Here is a 15,794-nt window from a genome sequence, read left to right on the forward strand (position 1 = left end):
CAACCTCCTGTTACCCTAGAAGCCCCAGCCACCTCCAGGCCCTAGCCACAAACTTCTGTCCACGCCTTTAAGGGTCCTGCCCAACTAGGGGCCCCTCCACTGACCCCTGGCAGACCTTTAATAACGCTCCCATCAGTGCGTTGCCAAATCCCAAACCTCCCTGCCCTAGTCAGCCCCTTTGGCTGAGTTCGTGCTCCAACCCAGACCCCGCTCCTCCGTGATGGGTTTGGCTTATCCACACCCTCTCCGGTTCAGACCTCGAATCCAACCCCTTAGATGAGCCTTATCGATTTCTTACGCCCCTCCCGGGTCCTGTGCCACCTCTGTCCCTTCTGTCTCCTCGCTCCGCTGTGCTTGGCCGCGGGCAGGGGCGGGCGGCGGAGGCGCGCGGAGGGTGCGGGCGCGCTGGAGGCGGGGGACCGCGGGCGCGCGCGCGCGGGTGCGCCAGCCGGGCCTGCCCCTCCGAGGCGCCGTAGCGCGGGAGGGAGGTGGTGGCACTGTGGTCCATCGGCTCGCCGGTCCGTGGGTCTGCCCCGCAGCCCGGCCCCGCCCTGTCCCCCGGGGCGGCTCCGCACCATGGCCCAAGGCGGCGGCGGGAGGCGGCCCAGGGGCCACGGGGGCCGCTGACCCGGTGGCCGGAGGCGGCGGGGTCGGGCCATGGGGGACAGAGCCTTCTGCATCCGCTGGAGCTGGGAAGCCCGCCCCAGCTGGAGCAGCGCCCCCTGCTGAGCGCCGGTGAGAGGGGGGCCCGCGTGCGGCCCCCAGCGCCGGGCCCCAAGATTCCGGACCCGGCCCCGCGATCCCCGCCCAGGACCCGGTGAGAGACGCTAGTGGCCAGACCCTGGCCTAGCGTTACCCCACCCCATCCCCATCCTTCAGCTCCCCCCACCGCCCCCCACCGTGCCTCTGCCCGCCCCCAACTGGCCTCCTTTATTGTCCCGGCTCGCCCCAGCCTCGTGGCGTGGGGAGGCGCTCCACTCACGTTTCCCCTTTGCCTGGGCCCCTGCCCCACATCCACGCCTCCCCACCCCCAGGCTCCACACCCTCCGAGTCTTGAGTCTTCGCTGCCTCCCCCGTGCTGGGGTGCCACGTGTTCAGGCAGCTCAGCCTTCCAGCCCTGGCCAAATGTCCCTCGCAGCCGGGTGGTCAGCCTGACCCAGAGCCCCTGCCCCAAGGAGGGATGGGAATGTTTTCACGTGGGGCCCGGTGCTGTGAGATGTCCGGGAGCTTGTAGGTATGGCTGTGTAAGTGCAGGATCAGCGGCTTTGTTTTTGAGTGTGTAAGCCTTGTGTGTTCCTGTCATCTGGGTGTGTCTGTATGTGGTTGTGTGTGCATCTGAGTGCAGGGGCCTATAGCTGGGACCAAGGGGTATGGTGGTATGATACTAGGTGTCCATGAGTGAGACTCACGCTGCAACCTCAAGTACCGCCAGAAGTAGCCACAGAAGTGTTGCTGCTCTGTTGGAACCGCAGCTGGAGCTGTGGCCCAGGCAAGACCCTTTCCTTCCATGCCGAGTGCTGCACCTCTGTCTCCAGGGCTCAAGTGTTCCCCGTTTTAGGAATCAGAACCAGCAGGGCTGGACAGGCCCCAGAGAGTTCATCCCAATCCTTGAGGTCTTATAGAGGGGTGTCCTGTGCCCCACCCTGTATTTTGACCTCTTGCTCCAGAAGGAAGGGATCCCATAAACATCCTGTATTTGGGCCATCTGGATGCTGAGGGCCACTTCCCAGCCTGGTTCCAGCTGGCCTGGCCTGCTTGCCACTGGGACCTGTTTGACCAAACCACTGACTGCCCACCATGCTCCTGGGAGGACTAAGTGAAGTCAGAGTACAAAGCACTCCTGCATGGTAGGTGCTCAGTACGTAGTCGCCCTTCCTGACCTCGAGTCCTGGGATGACGATGCTGCCCTGTGGGGTGTCTGTTCTTTGGGGCACAGGTACACATGTGGGTCTGTAGGTACACGTGTTTCCACGTTTAGGTATGAACCATCGTGGTCAGAGGTCACGTGTTCATGTTCCTGGGAACACATGGGTGTGTGTGTGTGTGTGTGTGTGTGATTGTGTAATAAGGGCAATTACCTGAGTGTGGGGGGTGTGAGGCTGTGCTTGTGTGGGTGTGTGTGTAGTGAGGGAAAGGAATGCAAGCAGACATAGGTAAGTACTCAGGTACGTGAGGATGTGTGGGTATGGAGTTGCTAGGGACTGTCTGTGTGTCTGTCTGCAGGAAGAATGTGAGCCCATGAGTGTTAGAGGGTATACGCCGGGAAGTGTGAGGATGTGGGTCCGTGAGTGTGAGCAGTGGGCAGGAGGTGGGCGGGTAGCCTTGCCCATCCAGCCCTGACTGGCTGGGTTGGTTTCTTTCCTACCCTTGCTCAGGCCGGCAGCCGGATGCCCGGGCCCACTGGGCGGGCCGGAGGCCGCCTGCGGGATGAGCAGACTGCTGGGGGGGACGCTGGAGCGCGTCTGCAAGGCTGTGCTCCTTCTGTGCGTGCTGCACTTTCTCGTGGCTGTCATCCTCTACTTTGACGTCTATGCCCAGCACCTGGCCTTCTTCAGCCGCTTCAGTGCCCGAGGCCCTGCCCGTGTCCTTCACCCAGCTGCCAGCAGCAGCACCAACTGCTCCCGGCCAAACGCCACTGCCCCCAGCTCCGGACTCCCAGAGGCCCCCAGTGTCCGGCCTGGCTCCACGGCTGCCATCTTGCCGCCCTGTCCTGACTCGCCACCTGGTCTTGGTGAGCCTGCAGGGCAGGGCTGCCTATAGGGGTGGGCAGAGGACCTAACCATTTCGACTGGGGGAATGGAGTCTTGACCAGTTGGGTGCCAAGGGTCCAGGTCTGTTGTAAGAGGGCTGTTCCTCGGGTTCCCTTGCCCACCCCCAGGCTGAGGGAGAGGGCTGGTGTCCCTGGATTCTGATGAAGGCCTGATTCCTGCCACCGTCCTGCCTGCAGTGGGCCGACTGCTGATTGAGTTCACCTCACCCATGCCACTGGAGCGGGTGCAGAGGGAGAACCCAGGTGTGCTCCTGGGTGGCCGCTATACACCACCCGACTGCGCCCCAGCCCAGACAGTGGCGGTCATCATCCCATTTCGACACCGGGAGCACCACCTGCGCTACTGGCTCCACTATCTGCACCCCATTCTGAGGCGACAGCGGCTGCGCTATGGCATCTACGTCATCAACCAGGTGTGCTGTCTATGACCCCAGGCTGGGTACTAGCCACCAGGGAACCACTGGCACCTGTGGGTTTGGGGGCATTCAGGGTCCTTGTCTGTCTGCCCATGGTTGTGTAGATATGTGAATTACCTGTGGGGGTACCTGTATGTCAATGTGCGCATAGGAAGGTTTGCGAATGCGTGATGGGAAGTACACGCATGTGAATGTTGGCATGCACACTGGCGGGTGTGTGCATGGCCTTAATGCGGATGAGCCCCATTGCCTGCCTTTGATGGGCCCCATCGCATGGTGGTGGAGGCCTAGAGTCTGCTGGCCCTGAGGAGATGTTGAGGGCCTGAGGAGAGGAAGAGTTAGCCTGTGAAAGTGCTGGCCCTAGGAACTTGGCTCACTGTCTGAGCCCTGCCACGGGCCTGGCTAGGGCTGGCTGCTGGGGCCCAGAGAGGATCTGACTTAGGCCCTCCTCCCCACAGAGAACTCCCAGACTTGGATTTGGATCCCTGGAGGCTCCAGGATGATGGTGTGTGTCTGGAGTTGGAGTAGGGGGCTGTGGAAGAACCGAGGGGCCAGGTCCAGCCCTGGGCTTGGGAAGTGATGGTTGAGATGGGCCTTGAGGGATGAACAGGCATCAGCTGGCAGGGGACTGGAGGAGGCGGGAGTTCTAGGCAGAGGGACCTGGCAGCCCCAGCGAGAGAACTGGTCCCGTGTGTCCAGGAATTGTTGGCTGAGCTGTGGGATCCAAAATGAAGGGTGGGTAACAAAGATGAGGCTGGAGGAACTGATGGAGGCCAAATCCATAAGGGTCTTAGGAGACATGTTAAGAACTTGAAATCCAGCCTGAAAAGGTGGTGGGCACCATTGTAAAGTTTTAAGGGGGAGTGAAGTGTACGTTTGCTTATAGAAAGATCACTGATTGCACATGGAGAATGGGCTGGAAGGGCAGACTAGCGGCAGGGTGACCAGTAGGAAGAGGCTATGATGTTGAGGAAAGAAATGGTGGACATGTGTGTGAGTCAGGCAGTAGTTGTGGGGTTGAAGGGAAAGTTGTGATGCAGGTGGAGAGTAAGGAAAGGGAGATGCCAGGACAGCCCGGGTGCTTCTGTCTTGGCTGTTTGCTGTGTGGATAGCTGCGCCTGTGAGCAGGATGGAAACAGGAGCTGGACCAGGTCTGGGGGAGAGCGTGACTCTGAATTCTTTTCTGCATGTGATATGTTTGAGTGCCTGGGGGAAGTGTGAGAGGAATGATTAGCAGGCAGTTGGACAAATGAGTCGACCTAGGAGTGAGGTCTGAGGTGGAGGGAGGGATTGGAGAGCCACCAGTATGTAGATGGTCCCTAAAACCAACAATGTCCAACCTGCCCAGGGAGCATGGGGCCTGAGAGGAGACAGCCACCATGTAAGAGATGGGTGGAAAAGAGAGAGATTGCCACAGAGCTGCCAGGACTGGCAAGAAAGGTTTGAGGGGACCCAGGAGAGTGCAGTGTTCTGGAAGCCCAGGAATAAGTGTCAAGAAGGAAGCGCGGCAAGTGCGTGAGCACTGCCGGGGGAGTGAGGAAGTATGTGGACCAAGAAGCGTCCAGTGGATTTAGCAACAAGGTGGGCCCAGCGAGAGCCATTTCAGGGGCATGGTGGGGGCGGAAGCAGATTGCAGTGGGTTGAAGAAGGAATCAGATTTGACAAAATGAAAATAGGCAATTGGAGACAACTCCTTAAAAAAAAACAAACCCTGCCAACAAAGGACAGCAAAAGGTAGGGTGGTGGCTAGAGGGAGGTGTTTTCTTGCAGATGGGAGAGAATTGAGCATGCTTATGAGCCATGTGGGAGAAACCTGGGGTTCCTGGCTGGTGAGAGGTTGGAAAGCAGTTCTAATGAGCCAGGAGATAATGGACAGTTGTTCCAAGGGCTGGTGGGAGAGAAGGTGCAGGGGAAGAAGGGAAGAGAACAAGTGGGGCTGGGTGGTTCCGAGTTCCGGGGTAGCAGCTCCCACCTCATCAGGCACAAGCTGGCTGGTGGAGAGGAAGGGCCACTATTCCTTCTCTCCTTCCATAAGGAGAGAAGACCCCCAGTGCAGGAGCCTCTCTGACTCCAGCCTGGTGTTCGTAGGTTGGAACCCCAGGCTCACTGAATCATGAGTGCCTATAGCCTGTGCATGTCATTTTCTTGGGAGACAAGTGAACCTAGCCCGGTCCTGTCCTAGTCTTAGAGGGTCCCCAGGGAATTGGATGTAGATCCAAATGAGCCAGAGGGGACAGGTGGCTGAGGCTCGTAGCTCAGTCCCCAGGGTTTCTGGTCATTTGGGGCATTCATTGTTTGTCTCACTTCGTGACTGCTCAGTAGGGATGCAGTGCGCTCAGGGCTGCTCATCTCCAGGATCTCCAGTGGCACAAAGAAGATGCCTGGCACAAAGAACAGGGCCACAGGGCATGTTTGAGTGAAGGGAAGATTGAAATAAGAGCCCTAAATCACAGTTTAAGTGGACACTGGCATGCGTGAAGCACACGGGAGGGAATGAGTAATGATACTGCGGCAGGAGGTTCAGGGAGGCCTTCCAGACATGAGTTTGACAAGTAGAGGAGGGCATTCCAGGCAGGAGGAGCTGTTCACACCAAGGCCAAGGCAAGAAAGAGTCTTGCATGTTCTGGGACCACTGAGGAGTGTAGTGTAGCTCTGCCTTGGCGTCTGAGGGCAGTGGCCAGAAAAGAGACTAGAGCCAAATCATGAAAGGCCTTGGAAGGGCAGGTCCAGGGTAGGGAGTGGACTTGATCCTAAGAATCTGAAGGAGCCATGTAGGGGTTGGGTGTTGGGTAGTAGGCCGTGAGGGCCATTCTGGACAGTGGTAAAGTGACAGGTGCTGGCCAGTCACAGGCCCAGAGCTGACCTGTCCCCTCCACCAACCCCAGCATGGTGAGGACACCTTCAACCGAGCCAAGCTGCTCAATGTGGGCTTCCTAGAGGCACTGAAGGAGGACGCCACCTATGACTGCTTCATCTTCAGCGACGTGGACCTGGTCCCCATGGACGACCGCAACCTGTACCGCTGTGGTGACCAGCCCCGCCACTTCGCCATTGCCATGGACAAGTTCGGCTTCCGGTGAGTTTCCTTCTCAGCTGGACCCAGTGCCACGTCCCACTCCCAGGCCCTCGCTCCCAGCCCCAGTGCCCCCCTTGCTCCTGGCCCCGGGCACACTGTCCCCCACCCCATCTCCAGCCTCCATCGGGAACCCTCAGGCCCTTCACTGACGCCTGCCCTCCCACACAATAGGCTGCCCTACGCTGGCTACTTTGGAGGCGTTTCGGGCCTGAGCAAAGCCCAGTTTCTGAGAATCAATGGCTTCCCCAACGAGTACTGGGGCTGGGGTGGCGAGGATGACGACATCTTCAACAGGTGAGTAGGGACGGGTGGAGAGTAGACTGGGAGTGCGAGAGGGTGCAGCGCAGACTGGGGGGGCTCCTTGCCCTTCCTGGTGCCTGCTGTAGTCCATCTGTACCCATCCCCAGGATCTCCCTGACTGGGATGAAGATCTCGCGCCCAGACATCCGCATAGGCCGCTACCGCATGATCAAGCACGACCGGGACAAGCATAACGAGCCCAACCCTCAGAGGTGACCCCCAGCACCCATGACCCCAAGGGCCCCTAACCCCTTTCTTCCTGGGGGTGACCCCCAGTGCCGTGGATCTCCAGAGGTGATCCCAAGGACCCCGACCCTTGACTCTTAAAGATGAATCTCAGCACCTCTGACCCCTGTTCCCCACCCCCCAGCTCAGCCTCACCCTAGACAGCTCTCACCCCTGGCCTGATTCCTAGTGGTGACTAAAATGCAAAGGCAAGGCTCAAATCGCCATTGAGCAGATAGCATTCCCCTCAGTGTCCCCACAGATTTCAGTTGTGCCAGAGCAACTAGAATAAGAGATAGCCGGCACTGGGCTCAGCTCCTGGACCTGGGCTCAACAAAGGTGGCCTGAGCACTGGGTGTGGGGTGGGGATTGGAAAGACATTACTGACCCCTCTGAGATTGGAGCAGGGGGCTCTGTCTCTGAGGATGTAGCAGCACTTGGTGTCTGGTGCTGGCTGGGAGAAGTGCATGAGAACATGTGAAATGTAGACAAGGGCTTCCTGACCCCATTCAGGGACCGTCTGGTGCCAAATCTTGTGGGGGAGGAGGGCCCAGGCTGGATGTCCCACATGAAGTTCATTCCAGGGAGGGAGACAGGCAGTTACGGCACAAGGTGATCAGGGCAAGGTACTGTCCTGACAGAGCGATAGTGGGAGGCTTCCTGGAGGATGTGATACTAAGCTGGAGTGTGACAAGAGCTATTCATTCAGCAAGTATTTGTCACACACCTACCTTGGGCACAGTGCTGTATTCACCAGGCTAATGGAAGAGGCCAGTTTGGAAAAAAGGAAATAGTGTGTGTAGGAGTCTGGAATGTGAATGTGCATGGTATATGCTAAGAGTCTGAAACTCATGGGTATTAAAAGTTCTGAGGGCCGAGACTGACAGTGAGAGGGTCCTTGCTGGGTGTTCAGGGTCTCAAATCCCAGGTTGGCAGTTTCACCTTTGTCCCAGGGGCGTTGGGGGCCATGGAAGAGCTATAAGCAGGGAAGGAGCAAGATCAGATTTGGGTTTGGAAGTACCACCCTTGGAGCTTGAAGAAGGCGAAGGGCTGGCAGAGCTGCTGGGTGGAGCTGGGGGGAAGCTGGCCAGGCCCGAGGGAATCAGTGGGCCCCAGGGGCGTGCTGGGCATGAGGCTGCTGTGTAGCTAGCCGGAGCAGTAGGATTGTTCTGCTCTGAACCCAGGGTGTAAGAGTGGGGAAGTGCTGCACTGATGCAGGGTTGATGTTTGGCAGAAGCATGAAGCACCAGGCGCCCAGGGAGCTGATGAAAAAGCAGTTCAGTTAAAAATCATGGTGAGCAGGGGAGGGACAAAAGACTGGGAGAAGAGGGCTTCGGGGCATCTGAGAGAGAGTGCTCCAAGTCCCGGTGGCTGCAGAGGGGTCTGAGCTGAGCTCAGGAGGACTGGGAGGACCAGGACAGCTGGGATGAGCGTGGGCGTGGAGATCTACTAGAAGCACATGCCAGGAGCCTCGGGCCTGTTTCAGGAGCAGCCAGCATCAGTTAGTGATGTCTCCCTTGGGTGGGGGAATGGCAAGAGAGCAAGATGTTCTGGCTAAAGGCACCCTGTGGATGGTGGCTCCATCTACCTAGCAGCTGCATTTGCCTCAAATCTAAGAGTTCTGGATTCTTCTTCCCCTCCGCCTACATGTCTGAACCATCAGCAAGTCATATCTGTGCCAACCTCCAAACATATCTGAGCCCATCCGTTTTTTTCTTTACTACCTTCTATTTTGCCTGGACCACTGCAGTGACTTCTCACTAGTTTCCCTGCTTCCCCATTGTCCTTCTGTAGTTCATGTCCCCTGTCCCTCCCTCCCCACAGACTGGGCTAAAACCCCCTCGGTGTCTTCTTGCTCACAGAATAAAAAACTGCTTCCTCTGACTTACAGAGCCCTGCTCGTACATTCTGTAACCTCCAAGCTAATCTTACTCTGTGTCTTCCCTTGGCCCATTAGGGTCTAGCCACTCTGCTGTGCAAATTCTCATTCCCAGTTTAGGGTCAGCAGGTGGTGTTACCTCTGCCTAGAATGCTCTCCCCCCTGCTGTCAGCTTGATGTCACATACTCACCCCTTCCAAGTCAGTCTTCTTGGTCTCCCTCTCCTATGTCCCTTAGCACTGTGATGTGTCCCTTGTTTGTTACCTGTTGCTCCTAGTGGCATAGACTTGCCATGAGAGGAAGGACCTTGTTGTCCTGTTTATGGCTGTGTCCCTGGTGTTTAGCATAGATCCTGGCACTTGGGGACCACTCAGCAAATAGATGGCGAAGGAGTGACTAAAGGATGAGGAACAGAGAAGATGGCACAGAGGTGATGGATTTGGGGAGTAAAGATGACACATCTGGTATAGGACATGTTGCATTTGAGGTGTCCATGGGAGGCCCCATGTCTGGGTCTAAAGCTTAGAAGGAAGGTCTGAGATGGAAGATTTGTGAGGATGTCACAATTCTGGACTCAAGGGGGTGAGATCTCTGTTTTGAGGTCCAATGCAAGCGCAAAAGGGCTCCAGATAGGTGGAGGGGTGGCAAGGAGAACTGAGTCACCCCTGGAAGAAGCCAGGGTGGCTTGACCCTTGGCCCCAGAGATACTGGGTTTGGTCGTTAGCCCTGATCTGGACTCATTTCCATCCTATCTAGGTTTACCAAGATTCAAAACACGAAGCTGACCATGAAGCGGGACGGCATTGGGTCAGTGCGGTATCAGGTCCTGGAGGTGTCTCGGCAACCACTCTTCACCAACATCACAGTGGACATTGGACGGCCCCCATCCTGGCCCCCTCGGGGCTGACAATAAAGGACAAAAGGCTCCTGTGCCAACAATTGCTCGCCAGAGGACTGACCTACAGCCTGGCTGGCGGCTGCTCTGTGGGGGATCCCCCAGGACTGAGACTGTGGGCTCTGTCTTCTGAGGGTCTTCAATAGGTCCCCCCAGCTGCACCTGGAAGTTTCACAACCTACTTTGGGGGAGCTTCCATCCTGAACAGGCCCCTCAAGTGTGGCCCTCTGGGGTCATCCCTCCTTGCCCCTCCCTCCCCAGCCCAGCCCCCCTCACTGTCAGGATTGGGTCAGCCCCTGCACTGCCTCACCGAGTGGCCTGGGCTAGGTCACTCCACCTCTCTGTGCCTCAGTTTCCCCTCCCTTGAGTCCCCTAGGGCCTGGAAGAGTGGGAGGTATGACTAGGGGGCAGTGCCACTTCCATGGGGACTTCTCAGACCTGGGGATCCCCCTTGCTCCCAGGGGAGGGGAAACCTTTTTCATTCAACATTGTAGAGGGCAAACTCTGGTGGCCCCCTGCTGAGAAGCAGCCCCAGGAGGGGACCAGAGGGGGCGCTGTGTTACTGCCTGGGATCTTGGGGTCGGGCTTTGCATGGGTGGCAGGTGGAGCTTGGACCAGTCACTCTGGTTCCACCTCCCTGCCTCGGAGAGAAGGCAGTAGCCCCAGGGCCGGATCATGTTTGTATATTGCACAGAAACTTGTGTGGGTGCTTTAGTAAAAAACGTGAATGGAGCAGCCCCTTTGTCTGTCTGGGGACGGGAATCTGGGTCCCTGGATCCAGACCCGGGGGTGTTGCGGGAGGGTGCCGGCCCCACCCGTGGGGCTGTCCCGGCTCCCGGCCCTAAGGCTTCCTCGCACCGCCTCCGAGCCGGAGGAGGCCACGGCGTCATCAGCCCGGCGCGCGCAAATTCCTCGGTTCTCCCACCTGTCCCGAAGCCGGCAGCGGTCAGGCCCCTCCGCGCGGTCCCGACTCCAAAACCGCGCGTCCGCCGCGGGTCCGACTCGGCGAGCGGGCGGGCGCCGCCTCCCAGGCCGGAGGGGGCGGGGCCTGGGCGGGGGCGGGGCCGCGGGGCGGGGCCTGCGCGGCGGGGCGGGGCCTGCGCGGCGCGGTTTCCCGGGCGACGGCCGCGCGGGAGAGGCGGGACTGGGCCCAGGTCTCCCACCGTCAGGCTCCCGGGGCCGTAGCCAGGAGCCGCGACCCGAGGGACGGCCGGAGCCGGGTAGGAGAGCGCCGGCCGGCGGCTCGGCGCCGGGTAACCCAGCCGCGGGCCCGGCGGCAGAACGAGGGCGGTGCTTAGCAGCGGCGGGCGGGCGGGCGCGCGGGGCGGGGCCCGCGGGCCGCGGGGGGGCGTGGCGCGCCCCTGGACCGCCGGCCGTGCGTCCCGCAGGTCCCAGCGCCGGGCGCGCGCGGGCGGGCCATGCCGGGGGCTTCCCCGTCGGTTTGGGACCTGGTGGAGGAGCACGTCCCGCTCCCGGAGCAGCCCGAGGTGAAGAGGCTTCTGGGGGAGACGACGGTGGACCTGAGCCTGGAGCTGCGGGCGGAGGTGGGGCGAGTGGGAGGGCGGCCACACCCCGGGCCGGCCCCCGGGCTCCAGGGTTCCCCACCTCTGGGTTTCCGGCTCTGCGGGGTAGCTGGAGACGCTCTCGGGTCCCACGGCCCGCCCGCCCGCCCGCTCGGGTTTGGCTCCCCCTTCCCCTCTCCTCCCCCGGCCGTCCTCCCTCCCGTCACTTCCCTCCCGGTCGCACGGAGTCGGCTTTCCTTGCAGGTGGTGATGCTGCGGTCGCTGCTGCGGGAGGCTCGATCCTCGCAAGGCCCTGGCTCCGGCCGCACCACTGACCCCGCCTCCCTTCTGGCGCCGCCGCCCCTGCTACGAGACCTTGTGCGCCAGGAACTGCGGCTGCTGCTGCAAGGCCTCCGCCAGAAAGCCATCTGTGAGGGCAGGTGGGAGACACACCTGGACTTGGGCCCGGGCCCCACAACTCAGATGGGCTAGCCCTGCACCTGACTGGGGCCAGTCAGGGTTGCCTTTCCTGTGGTTCCCCGGGAGGAGCCCTGAGTTTCCTTCGTGTTCACCTTCTGCAGGGATCAGACCCAGGCTTGGGTCCAGTATAGCCCGAGGGTCCTGCGCTTTGCCTTGGAGGAGCCCAGGCGTGATTTTCCAGAACAGGAGATATTCCAGATGGGAGCTAGTGAGCCCAGGTAAAGGGATAGGAGAGGAGGGATCTGTCCCTGCTTGGCAGATGACTCCAGCTAATCCATGGGTCCCACTTGGATCCATGCAGGAGCTCCTCCTCTGGGGCTGGACACTTTCACAGCCACTTGTGGTAGGTATGAGCACCTGAGGGCTGCAGAAGCACCGGAGACACCTGCCAAGCTTGGGTGTAGGCAAGGCTTCCTGAAGAAAGTGACTGGTTTGGTCTGGGTCTTGGAGTAGTACCAGGAGCAGATGAAAGAGAGCAGAGCTTTTCAGGAAGAGGAGGCACTATATGCAAACATGGGTGAGAGGAGAGGAGGCGGTGTCCAATAATCACTTGTTCTCCAGGCTTACAGAACAGGAGTGAGGACTGGGCTGCAGAAGGCTGGGGAATGAATGAGATAAATGAGCAGGAGTGTGTTCATAAGAAGTGAATGGCAGCAACTTATTTTTAATTCTCACACAACCCTGTGAGGTGGGTGATGTCCCCATTTTGCAGATAAGGAAACTAAAGCTCAGAAAGAATCATCAATTTGCCCAAGGGTTGCAGAGCCCATTTGCAAACCTAGACTCCAGAACTCCTCGTTGTACTGTGTCATATTGCTTTTGTGAGAAAAGACACAAAATCATCTAGAAGTGACATTTGTATCCTAAAGGCCTCAGATGAGGCAACATGGAGTGATACTGACCTCATCTCCCAGTAGCAGTCACAGAGACCTCAGTGTTATCAAGGACCAACTGAACATGTCCAACATTGACCAGGTTGCCGGACACCTGCGGTGAGGCCCCCAAGTGTGTAGTGGGGGTGGAAACCGGGAGGAGGGGACTGGATAGGTCTTGAGGTACTGGGACTGTGAGAGGAGAGGGAAGCAGCATACCTGGGGGGGAAGGGGAGCCATGAGAGTAAGACTGAGAGGTGGAAAGGACAGGTTGCTGCAGGGCTGGTGAGGTTGCTGCCAGGAAGTAGCCAAGTAGCATTGCTAGCAGGGGCCATGGCCAGAGAATTTTTATCTTGAGGTGGGGGGGGGGGGCACAGAAGAGTTTTAAGCAGGGGAAGAGCTTTGATGTGGGGGAGAATGGAGGCAAAAGAAGTCGCAGGCCCAGTGCAGTAGTATGAAGAGATAATGGTGCCTGTCAGAGTGGATGCTGTGAGGTACACAAAGAAAAGACACATTCTGCCCAGGAAGAGGCTTGGCAGGGGCTGGAATGCTGTGCTGGGCAGCAGAGGGCAAGGTGGGCTGAGAAAGGAGGGCCAGGATGATCCTGGTGAGGCTGGAGGTTGGGGCTGTGTGGAGGGTTTAGCTGAGACCTGGTCCTGTGGCACTGGTTCTGGCTGCTGCGCTCCCACGTGTTCCAGGGAACTCCTGGAGGACGAGTGTCGCACCTTGGAGAGGGAGATCCCCATCCTGCAGGTGAGCTGCAGCCCTGCCCCCACCCCCAGCCCTTCTACTGAGTGTAGACAGCCACCTCTCACCTGGTGTATGAGTCCATGTGCATGTGTCTGTGTGCCTACGTGCATGTAAAGGCTGTGTGAGTCCTGTATCCATTTCTCATGTGTGTACTTGTGTGTGTGTGTGAATCCAGAAGCCCAAGGTTCTGAGTGAGCACCTAAGTCCAAGTCAGCACTTTTAGATTAACCTCCTGGATTTGTTCCCCTGTCTTTTGCCTTCTTCCTTTCCCTAAGTCTGGATCTAGGCCAGCCACCACCTCGCCAAACTGGGCTTTTTAGGGGGGCCGAGTTCCCCTGGGGGCTGCCCTCAGGTGGTTGAGATGAGGGTGCTCGCATGGGCTGGTTCCTGGGCCCTGTCAAGGAGATCTTGGCCTCTGCATCCTGCCCTGGCCTATCCCACCCCTGCTGTGAGGCTGGGGCACTGAGCCAGCTCTCCCTACAGCGCTGCCTGGAAGAAGAGTGTACAGGGGCACGCCAGCCCTCTGAAGCAACCCTGGAGCCCACCCTGGCAGGTGAGGGACCTAAGCAGACCCCTGAGTACCCAGCCTCCTCCCCACCCCATACCCTAGAAGAGCTGGGCACCGTGTCTGATATTCATCTCCTCCAGAGCTAAAGGAACAGAAGGCAGCCATGCAACAGGAGCTGCAGGCACCTCTGAGGCCTTCCTGTGTCTCCCCGAGCCACAGGTAAACTAGAGCAGATGGACGCTGCACAGGGTGGGCTAAGGGTCAGGCTATGGCCCTCTCATGGCTACTCCTTTTTCAGGCAGCAGCCCTTGGGGTCCTCCATCCAGGGCCTCAGACTCTTGCCTTGCCTCCATGGAGCTGCTGGAGTTTGTGCCAGGCCTCTCCAGCGCTACCTACCTGCTCCTCCTTTGGAACACAGGCCTCAAGGCCTGGCTGCCACCTGCCACTGGGGAAGGAAGCTTCAGTGCAGGCCCAGGAAAAGGCCAGCTTCCACTTCAGTGTCCAGTGCAGTTCCCCAGGCCCCAACCTGATGGCTGGTCACAAAGTAGGCTTTGGCTTTCACTGGAACTGGCCCCACCTGCTACTGCCACCTCTTAGTTCCCATGGTCCAGCCTGCTTCAGATCTAGTCTTAGATAGGACCCCAAGGCTGTCTGTCTGTCTGACCGTCATCCCACCCTCTTGCCAAGTCCCTGGTGTCTGGTCCTGACCAGCACAGCCTTTGGCCTTTCTCCTCCCAGGCCTCCACAAAAGCCTGATGAGTGTAGACAGTGCAGAGGTCTCATCCCAGCCCCAACTCTTGTCTCCCTGGGGGACTCAAACAAAGCACAGTAGCAGCTCAGAGACAGGAATAGAAATTTCATTAAAATCTATGGACTTTAAAATCCTAGTGGTGCACGGATGGGCAGGGGTGGGTGGCGCACCGTTATTGCTACAGAGAATTAGAGGCGGCTCTTCCGGGGCTGTCACTGCACAGAGGGGCACAGAGGGCAGACAAATGGACATTGCAGGGCTTGGGGGAAGGAGCTTTGGCTCCAGAGAGGGGATGGTGCACGTGGGCTGGAGCCATTTGGCACGTGAACAAAGGCAGCCCAATTTGGGAAGACTAGGCCTTTCGTCTGGTAGCTGGAGGGCAAAGGGTTGTCATGTAGGGTCCCTTCTCCAGAGCTCTGGGCTCAAACCTCCTGCTGAGCAGCACTCTACCCCTGACCCCCAGGAACTAGTGCTTTGGGCGGGCTGCTGAGTCACGGGCCTCTGCTAGGTAGGCCTGGCAGCCAGGGCTGCAGTGAGTCTCAGAAACTCCAGAGCAGCTGAGTGAGGTGCAGGCAGGCCTGGAAGACAGATGGGGCCTGAGGTTGGGGGCAAGGGAGTGGCAACCACAGATAAGACAATTTTTACAAAAATAATTACACAGACAAACAGGGCTGGGTGGCATAGACTGACAAGTAACACTGCACAGCCCCCTACTCCCTCACCCTGCCTCCAGGTAGGAAGACCCAAATTTGCCTGGGCAGAGGCTGGGGTCTGCTCTGAGGGCACAAGTACTGGTCAGGAGGCTGGAGGCCCAAGGACAGGGACAGGTAGGGGCCCACCCAGAACCTTAGCTCAGGGCAGAGTGTGGGGGCATCAGAGGCCACATAAAGCGAGGCAGGCCTCTGGGTACCTGGCCCGAGACCCCTTCAAAGTGCTTTGGCCCCCACCGGCAACCCTGCCTTCTCCCTCCCCTGCTCCCCCAGCTTCCATCTTGGCATCCAAAGGACCTGTAAACACTGGGGACACGAGCACAAATGACCGCACTAGCAGTGGTGGCCAGGGTGACAGCAGCTGCCCTGCTCAGGGCATGGCAGTGACACCTGTCCACTGCCTCCCCAGTCTCTGTGGTGGGAGCACAGGGTGGGGCTGGGGCACTCCCCAGCAGCTGTACTCATATCCGGGAGTCCTGCAGACGGCTGCCATTACTGCCCACCATGGGGATCTGGGCCTTGTCGGGGTGCAGTGGCTGGACCTCAAGCCCGTCTTCAGGAGAGGGCAGTAAGATGGGGGCATAGCGCCCAGTCCGGTGCTCCAGGAGGGCGGGGCCCCAGTCCCGGCTTGGCTTCGTGGCATTTTTCAAACGCTACAGG

The 15,794-nt window shown here is 59.0% G+C and overlaps 3 protein-coding genes across 17 annotated transcripts in view; 2 read left to right on the top strand and 1 right to left on the bottom strand.

The window, feature by feature from the left end:
- Positions 1-456: 456 nt before the first annotated feature.
- Positions 457-10,293, top strand: B4GALT2 (beta-1,4-galactosyltransferase 2; the record flags this gene model as incomplete). 4 transcript variants are annotated; one of them, XM_081146098.1, is made up of 8 exons in its annotated part: positions 457-817; positions 1,668-1,847; positions 2,376-2,731; positions 2,948-3,183; positions 6,072-6,262; positions 6,434-6,556; positions 6,670-6,774; positions 9,423-10,293. In XM_081146098.1, exons 2-8 carry the CDS (start codon positions 1,798-1,800, stop codon positions 9,571-9,573), a joined length of 1,212 nt encoding a protein of 403 aa, XP_081002224.1. In that variant the 5' UTR covers positions 457-817; positions 1,668-1,797. The 4 variants fall into 4 exon arrangements, with proteins under 4 accessions (XP_081002224.1, XP_081002227.1, XP_081002225.1 ...); XM_081146101.1 differs by lacking the exon at positions 1,668-1,847 and having other exon boundaries at positions 488-817; XM_081146099.1 differs by lacking the exons at positions 457-817; positions 1,668-1,847 and adding an exon at positions 1,213-1,234.
- A 356-nt stretch (positions 10,294-10,649) lies between these two features.
- Positions 10,650-14,552, top strand: CCDC24 (coiled-coil domain containing 24). Of its 6 annotated transcripts, XM_081143676.1 has the most exons (9): positions 10,703-10,781; positions 10,950-11,105; positions 11,328-11,503; positions 11,645-11,761; positions 12,458-12,535; positions 13,114-13,168; positions 13,649-13,718; positions 13,814-13,892; positions 13,972-14,552. In XM_081143676.1, the coding sequence occupies exons 2-9, from the start codon at positions 10,980-10,982 to the stop codon at positions 14,201-14,203; spliced, it is 933 nt and encodes a 310-aa protein (XP_080999802.1). In that variant the 5' UTR covers positions 10,703-10,781; positions 10,950-10,979; the 3' UTR covers positions 14,204-14,552. The 6 variants fall into 6 exon arrangements, with proteins under 6 accessions (XP_080999806.1, XP_080999802.1, XP_080999805.1 ...); XM_081143680.1 differs by lacking the exon at positions 10,950-11,105 and having other exon boundaries at positions 10,650-10,781; XM_081143679.1 differs by lacking the exon at positions 12,458-12,535 and having other exon boundaries at positions 10,749-10,781.
- Positions 14,512-15,794, bottom strand: part of SLC6A9 (solute carrier family 6 member 9) — a 36,464-nt gene continuing 35,181 nt past the window's right edge. For all 7 annotated transcript variants that reach the window (XM_081143673.1, XM_081143669.1, XM_081143671.1 and 4 more), the window contains one exon: positions 14,512-15,787. In XM_081143673.1, coding sequence (XP_080999799.1) covers positions 15,596-15,787 — 192 coding nt within the window. In that variant the 3' untranslated portion in view covers positions 14,512-15,595. The remainder of the gene's footprint in view (positions 15,788-15,794) is intronic.

This window comes from Miniopterus schreibersii (genome assembly GCF_964146895.1).
Source record: "Miniopterus schreibersii genome assembly, chromosome: 8".
Taxonomy (NCBI): Eukaryota; Metazoa; Chordata; class Mammalia; order Chiroptera; family Miniopteridae; genus Miniopterus; species Miniopterus schreibersii.

Bases quoted from the DNA above. Each gene is read 5' to 3' on its own strand.
- CCDC24 (XM_081143675.1), top strand. From the start codon at position 10,980: ATGCCGGGGGCTTCCCCGTCGGTTTGGGACCTGGTGGAGGAGCACGTC. The intron at 11,504-11,644 runs GTGGGAGACACA...CACCTTCTGCAG, and splicing joins AAAGCCATCTGTGAGGGCAG to GGATCAGACCCAGGCTTGGG. The intron at 12,536-13,113 runs GTGAGGCCCCCA...CACGTGTTCCAG, and splicing joins CAGGTTGCCGGACACCTGCG to GGAACTCCTGGAGGACGAGT.